Source organism: Coregonus lavaretus (genome assembly GCF_964263955.1).
Source record: "Coregonus lavaretus genome assembly, chromosome: 38".
Taxonomy (NCBI): Eukaryota; Metazoa; Chordata; class Actinopteri; order Salmoniformes; family Salmonidae; genus Coregonus; species Coregonus lavaretus.
The window spans coordinates 22,047,446-22,055,716 of NC_140025.1; the positions used below are offsets into that span (position 1 = coordinate 22,047,446).

Consider the following 8,271-nt stretch of genomic DNA (forward strand, 5'->3'; position numbering starts at 1 on the left):
TCATGCAGTGCAAAGACGCTCTCTGCGCTTTTGTGCAGAAACTGGAGTACAGAGTTGGAAAAATGTCAAAAGGGGAGCTACAACAATTTCCTCTCCTGATGAAACAGTCTGGTGGCACTGTGTGCCTGTGTCTTTACGCACTGAGTTTACCCGGCACATGAACATGCTTTGGGAGGAAATTAAATCCTGTTTTGCTGATGTTGACAAATACTTATCAAAGGAATCGTGGGTGATGGACCCTTACATTTGCAGTCTCGAGGACGTGGAATACCTCGGATGTGAAGATGAGCTTGCTGACCTTCAAGCCGATTCTGTGTCAAATAAATATTTCCACGAGAACGGATACAAAAAGTTTTGGATTGTCAAAGGACACGCTGTTGCACCCAGACTGGCAAACACGGGTTATTCTACCATTCAGCATTACCTACCTGTCTGTGACGGCCTTCAGCGCGCTTGGAACAATAAAAACAAAAGCCTGTAACAGGCTCGATGTCAACCAGGAATTTAGGCTGGCTGTCACTAGCATCACACCTGACATCCCATCCCTGGTCAGAGGTATGCAGGTCCAAGGTGGCCATTCATTTTTTAAGGAAGGAAAAAGTTATTGATTGTAACTTACTGTTATTGTTACTTATTGTTATTTTTTATAACACATACATTATAGCTGTGTCAAAACCAGTGTTCACATGATGTGCATGTGTGTATGCAACTGCCCCGTTTCAGTTAATTGGTCTGAGGGAGATCTAGGACAGCGCTATATAGGTGCTGTTAATCACTTATTACGCTGATAATGAATCATTATTATTATTTTGGTAACAATGTGTGTGTATAGGCCTACAGTTAATTATACACGAAGATAACCAGGGCAAACCAAAGAGAAAAGGAAAGAAAAACTATAATTGATGTACATTTTTGGCAATAAAGATTTGGAATGAATCACTTTATTATTTTGGTGTGTGTTTGTGGGGGGGGGGGGGGGGGGCTCAGCTTTTCTTAGATACAAGTAGGGGGGTCTTCAAGGAAAAAAGGTTGGGAACCAATGGTCTAGAGAACTTTCACTAAAGACAAGAAAGGAGAGGACAATCCCTCTCAGACAACCACTGGTACATCTGAAGTATTCATTCTAACCATTTGATGTCACTTGGTGACATTGACTCCTGACCTGTTGCAACCTCTACAGCCAATGTGATTATTATTTTACCCTGATGGTCATCGATGAACGTTTGAACATCTTGTAGAAAAATATGGCCTTAATGGCCACGTACTGTTATAATCTCCACCCAGCACAGCCAGAAGGGGACTGGCCACCCCTCAGAGCCTGGTTCCTCTCTATGTTTCTTCCTAGGTTTCTGCCTTTCTAGGGAGTTTTTCCTAGCCACCATGCTTCTACATCTGCATTGCTTTGCTGTTTGGGGTTTTAGTCTGGTTTAAAAGGGCTTTATAAATACATTTGATTGATTGATTGATTGATTAGGCTATTTACTGTATTACAAAAGTGATATTGAATTGTGTTTGGTTGTCAACACAACCAAATATCAACATTTGAAAGATATGTATCTACTGCTTGGAAAGTTCCATCTGTGCAACTGGCTTAGTCCTATATTCTTTAACTTAGATGTTTGGTTGAATCCAATATATCAATAATTCACCCTGCCCTTTTCATTAGCCAACGCAGCAATTTTGAAATGGAAGTATCAGCCAATCAGCTCCTTTGTTGTTCAACGCAACCTGCCATTCCATAATGGCCGATGTGGCTAATGCTAGCTAGCATTAGAACAAAAAGGGCAGTTTTCCTGGAAAACTAGCAGTATTTCAATATTCTCAATGGAGCAGTGTGGATAGAGGTAACATTTGGAGTACAATGGCATATCCCATCCCTGGATTGAGGTACGTTTTCCGACCCATATCTCGCGCCATCTCCACGGTGTCTTAATGTAACCATGATTGCGTTCCAACCCTAGTGCAGCTCAGTGTAAACAAGCACAATGGTAGGGTCGGTATCTTCTAGCAAGTATAAGAGTATTCAGTATTAATTTAAAATATCTATTTTGATATCCCGGTAAAAGTACAATGAGATGTAATGGAAAGAAATACACTAATGTCTCAGAAATGATTTACAAAGCACTCTTGGAATTTCAATAAAGGTCTTTAAAAGTTATTTTTAATACAAGATACATTAATTGCTATCAGCTATGGTAAACCGGTCCTATCCCTTAAAATAAAAGATAAACATGACTTTAAAGGAGAAGGAAACCTTTTTGTAATTTAGAACTGGAAAAAATAAAGCTTTGAAATTAAGTTGTCCTCTGATGAAAGGTGGTGAGCTCAGAAAAAAGAAAAGAGAAGAATAAACTACGATTCTCATCCCCTTCTTCTCTGCTGTCGATGATGGTGCTTATCCCACAGTTTGGGACTGCTCATCCCGATGGCGCAGCACGCCAGCCTCCGCCCAGCATTACCATGTAGCAGGCTCCCTGCATCACCACCCTGGCCTAGGTCGTCTGCCTTCTCATGGACCACCACCGCCCGCCCCAGCACCGACGGCCCCCCGAACAGAGTGGCCTCCGATTCAGTCAACTTGTGAACCCTCCCCTGGTGGGCCACAAAGTTCCCAAAGTCTCCTGGGTGGCTGGGATGGGGGACCCTGTAAGGGTTGTAATGACCGCCTGTGGAATCGCAGCCCTCGCTGAAATCCCCGTACTGGTGGATGTGGACAGCTTTTGGCTGATGATCACTCTGACTGGGGAAACCATGGAGAAGAAAGAGGACTTTGAGGGTTCCCTCAGGGTATTCCTGCTTGAACAGCACCTGTCCGTACACCTTAGTTAGACCTTCGCCTAGCTTGGTGCTGGGTCTCATTTTGCAGACTGCATAGACGGTTCTGTTATACTCAATGGCCTCTGGTGGGGCCATGTTGGAGGCAGCCTCCTGGCTGTGTGTAGAGCAGGCTTGGAAGCTTACCAGAACCAACAGAAGTGTTGGATGAAATAAAGGCATGGCCCTAGCAATTTTGTGTAACCTAGAAGAAAACAAAATACACAATCAGGATCTCATAGTGTCCACAGGGCAACCATGTTTTCTCATTCATTTAACCTGTAGCCTAACTAATGCACATAAATAGAAACTGATTTAAATTGGGAGGATGAAGCCTGTAGGTCAAAGTTGGGATTTTAAGTACATGAATAAACTATTCTATACTATTTAAGTACACTTCTTTATAAATGTCTAATATTTGCCTAACACTGTAGACTTGTAGTAGGCTAACCATTGCCTACCTAACCTTGTAGACATTTTTGAAAGACATGCCCTGTCATATTTACATTTAGAATGCAGGGAATAGGCTATTGAAAAGCTAGGTTTACCTGCCAGGCTGGCATTACAGAGACGTGGGGAGGGTAAAGATCTATACTACACTACAGGCTTAATCTAGCCTATCCTACAATTTCTGTTTAGCCTACTTCTCTAATAGGAATAGGTTTAAACACATATAGTTTCTGGGGGTATCTGTAGCTTATTCATTCTATTTTTGACAACTTTTACTTTTACTTCATTACATTCCTAAAGAAAATAATGTACTTTTTACTACATACATTTTCCCTGACACCCAAAAGTACTCATTACATTTTGAATGCTTAGCAAGACAGGAAAATTGTCAAATTCACGTACTTATCAAGAGAACATCCCTGGTTATCCCTACTGCCTCTGATCTGGTGGACTCACTAAACACAAATGCTTCATTTGTAAAGATGTCTGAGTTGTGAAGTGCGCCCCTGGCTATCCGTAAATTTAATTTAATTTAAAAAAGAGAAAATGGTGAAGTGTGGTTTGCTTAATATAAGGAATTTGAAATGATTTATACTTTTACTAGTATTTTACTGGGTGACTTTTACTTGAGTCATGTTCCATTAAGGTATCTTTACTTTAACTCAAGTATGACTATTGGATAGTTTTTCCACCACTGACTATAGGCCTATAGTAATAATTGAGGAAAACATACACCCAAATGAACACACATTCCTCAGTCGCTTAGTCTTTGGAGTGTAATTTAATTCGGATTTGGCAAGCAATTTTCTATAATATTGATTGATGGCCATGTTCGTGATCTCTGTAGCCTACCTGTCTGGCGTAATCACAATTCTTGACAATTGTCGGAATAAACCATCGAGGTTGTCACACAAACTTTGCAGAGATAGTGCCCGTCAATCTTGAGGGAGTTCGATTAAGTGCACCGGGCTAAGGTCTCCGTGACATGAACGGGCAACAGCAGTAAGGGAGGAGCGCCTTTCTAATAATCTCAAATCGAACAGTAATCTGCGCCGCTCAGTCATGTTGACAACACGACAGCATGATGCATAGTTCAGAAACATACATCTATTTTCCATAAAATACAAGTATATGTTCGAATTTTCAAACTAGTTTTCATTGGGAATTCAGATAAAGTATTTTTTATCAAAAGCAATCACTTCTGCATTTGAAAACACAGAATCCTACTCATTACTACGTCACTTTTGTTTTGAGCCGATTTCGCCGTTGGTCATAATTTGCCACCTGGCTCACACCGGGGTGGCAGCCGGTTCGTAAACGAATGCATGAATATAATCCTCTCCTTGTGTAACAGGAGGGCGTGAGTGGTGGGTGGAGCGGGGGTGAGATGGGACACATTCTTTTCACGTCATTTCGCCCGGTGGGCGGTGCTTTACGTCACGGTGGGCGTGGGTTTCAGAGTGCAAGGACTGTCCGATGCGGGTCCACGTTCAACCGAGAACCCTCCGCCTGGGACCTCCTTCATAAATTAAATTCTGGTGGGTTTGTACTTTATAGTTTACAATTGCACTTTCATATTATTACATAATTTTGCTTTCTTTGAACTAACAATAGCTAGCTGGACCAGTTTTCCCAAAAGTGAACGATGTGTATTTGCTGCTAGCCAACCTACAACGTCAATGCTGCTATCAAGCCAATCTACTAAATTTAGAATGAAATATATGAAATTGATCATGACTAGATTTAATCTCATTGGTTAGTCAACATGCAATAATACCTGTATACTGTCAATCACTGAGATGAATGATTTGCCTTGCTGGCTTCATTAAAAACTGTTAATCTGATGTTTTTTTGGATGTCTTTGATTTTATTCATTTATTCAAGGGCCTATACATGAGGCCAACTTTACCATAATTTATCCAGGAGGCATTGAGCATATTTACACATCCAGTCTCATTACTTTGCGTGAATGATACAGCATCTCTCAACTTTAAACAAAGCGAAATATTAATAGAAAATCATTTGTTTTAGCTTCTTTCTATTCTGTGGCTGCATTAATAGCAAACAACATGAATTCAGCAATTACATTTGTTTAGGCTACTTCATCTTTGTGGCTCCCTGATGAAACAGTAACATCCATTACTGTAGTTAGGCTTGGTATGTCCACCAGATGCATGTCCACCAGATCAGATGAGAGTTTGATGCATCTGGTGCAGAGGAGGCTGGTGGGAGGAGCTATAGGAGGACTGGCTCATTGTAATGTGCTGGAATGGAATTAATGGAATGGAGTCAAACGTGTAGTTTCCATATGTTTTATGTGTTTGATACCGTTGCATTAATTGCATTCCAGCCATTACAATGATCCTGTCCTCCTATAGCTCCTCCCACCAGCCTCCTCTGCACCAGATGCATCAAACTCTTTGCGTTCTGACGGAAGTCATTCATTGTCAATGGAGCAGTCAGCAACGCTAGGTTGGGGATGCCGCACTAGGCTGCGGTGCTTTCCGTGTACCGCATGCGTTCAATATTTTCAATTCTTGCTTTGCTTTACCATGTGGTGGTACAAACGGAAGTACACACACAGACTCCAACTAGCTAGCTTTTAGCTAGTTGAAAAGCAAGCTAGACATCAGGCAAAACAAAATGCATACGCATATGCATCTGGTGGACATCGGGCGTACCCCTGCACATCGACTCACAAGGGGTAGTGGTACCCCTTGTATATAGCCAAGTTAATGTTACTCATTATGTATCTATTATTACTTTTATTATTAAGTGTTTTAGTTTTCTATTATTTCTCTATTTTCTTTCTCTGCATTGTTGGGAAGGGCCCGTAAGGAAGCATTTCTCTGTTACTCCACCTGTTGTTTACGAAGCATGTGAAGAATAACATTTTATTTTAATTCCAAGTCGGAAACTTTCTAGAGCTCCGACTTTCAACCTGAAGATCACTGAAGTCATGATTTGACCTCGTTTTTCAGAGTTCCCAGTTGTCTTGAAAGCACAATGGGTGTTTCTCAAAACGCATACTCCTATGAGGCTATACCTCGATTGTAAAAAGTAATATTAAACTAACAACTGATAAGTCAATGTTGCAATAGAGTGATTATTGGAAGACTCGAAGTGCTCATGCTCCGAGCACGCAAATGGACCACAGGAGGTCGGAGTGTGAGTCCAAATCAAAGTATGCGAAACGGAGCACGGAGAGCACTTCTCGAATGCATACTCTGTACAAGCATTCATCGATGCAAGCTTCAAGGGAAAGTATGCTAAGAAATATGACGCAACCATGTAAAAAATGATGCAAAATTGATTGAAATCAATGGCGGACATTATTTGAGCTGAAGTGAGAGAAAATACACTTATAGAGCTCGCCAGTTTGTTCTAAAATCCAGAAATGAAACCTCTGCTTCGTTCAGACAGAGATTTGTGTATAATGAGGAGATGCCCTAACAATGGGAGTCAATGGGCTCGTTTGAGTGGTAAAGCAACCGACCGTTGTCCCAAAGGCGGGAAGGCAGGCAACAAGTTTAGGTCCAAAATAAACCCATAGAAACGCATTGGGCTTAATTTGAACAGATTTTTTGCGAGATTTGACCTCTCCCTTCGCCTCTTCTTCACTCATTCATATGGGGAAATTAACGGGGAAAGAATGGGGTTTTGGGATAAACGCCGAAAATAAGGTCTGAGGTACAGGTTAAGGAGATCTTATAGGCATACGTTTTGTTCTTTGAGATAATATCAGTCAGTTAACATGATCTTTATGAACTATGAAGCCTTTATGTGGTTATTTTTGATTACATAAAGGCTTCAGCATTCACAAAAAGTGACGTTAGCTGATGAAGATGATCTCATAGAACAAAACGTATACGATCTCCTAAGCCTGTGTTTACCACATACCTCATTTTCGCCATTTATCCCAAAACCCTACAAAAAAAAATTCCCCATAGGCTTTGGCCAACGAGCCATGGCGGAGTTAGCCTCCGTTAGTGCCTACCAAAAGACGCCATTGCTATTGCTCTCTAAAGGACTATAGCCTAATAGCACAATGGGCTGTAATAACACACAATGATCTGTATTATTCTGGGGAAAATAAGCCTAATTGTGGGGCTATGCTGAAATGTTATCCTAGGCTAGAGGAAAGCCATTCCTTGCCTCATAAAATGTTAGGCCTAATTATGAAAAAGTAAAGCTAGTATGCCATAAAAAGTAATCATTTGTGACAGTGTTTTATTATTCTATCAGGCCTTAATGTGATATAAAATGTGTTATTGTCACAAAGAATATTCAATATCCTGAAAACAAGTAGCCTAGTCCTCGAGACAGACAGAACGTAAAACCTGCGGATCTTACGATAATGTAGCCCATTTTCTCAGTGCACGCTACCAAATAGACAGACACCAAATATACTGATAACTTCCCTTATTCAACTGTGCTGAACCATCTGAGTCTGACCGTGTAACATCTGTTATGCCGCAATGATACAGAGGATAGCAGCAGTGAGCAACACATTTGTTATTGTTTTACCAAAGATGTTTTATAACTAAACCAAGACAGACCACAACCTGTCGTTTCCAATGGGGAACAGATGAGTCATAGTGGGCAGAACCAAGCACGAGCTAACGAGATCCTATTGGCGTGTTCTAGCATTATCTGCATATTTCCGTTAGGGAACGCCTACTCTGTGAAGTGCGCGTGTGCAATAACTCAATTCTCCTTTGCGCACCTTCTAAATAACGCGATTTTTTAAAACGTTTGCAAAGGGCAAAATCTACAAAACTTAGTCCACTCTGTTCATAACATATTCTAGTTTTGGTAACAGAAAAATGTATTGAGATAAAATGTTTCACCGATGAGAACATTTGCAGAATGTCGGCAAAAATCCATCGACTCCCACGGTCCGCCAGGCGGATGCTTCACATTTATACATCCAGTGAAATATCTGTCTCGTTGTTCTATCTGTGGTTTACCATCTGCAGAACCACAACCAACGAGCTAAAAAAAACT

The 8,271-nt window shown here is 41.0% G+C and overlaps 1 protein-coding gene across 1 annotated transcript; it reads right to left on the bottom strand.

Moving 5' to 3' along the window:
* Positions 1 to 2,139: 2,139 nt before the first annotated feature.
* LOC311112160 (extracellular superoxide dismutase [Cu-Zn]-like) lies at positions 2,140 to 4,213 on the bottom strand. The gene is made up of 2 exons (XM_084155138.1): positions 4,117 to 4,213; positions 2,140 to 3,019 (listed from the first exon to the last, which is right to left on the bottom strand). The coding sequence occupies exon 2, from the start codon at positions 2,995 to 2,997 to the stop codon at positions 2,362 to 2,364; it is 636 nt and encodes a 211-aa protein (XP_084011264.1). The 5' UTR covers positions 2,998 to 3,019; positions 4,117 to 4,213; the 3' UTR covers positions 2,140 to 2,361.
* Positions 4,214 to 8,271: the final 4,058 nt, after the last annotated feature.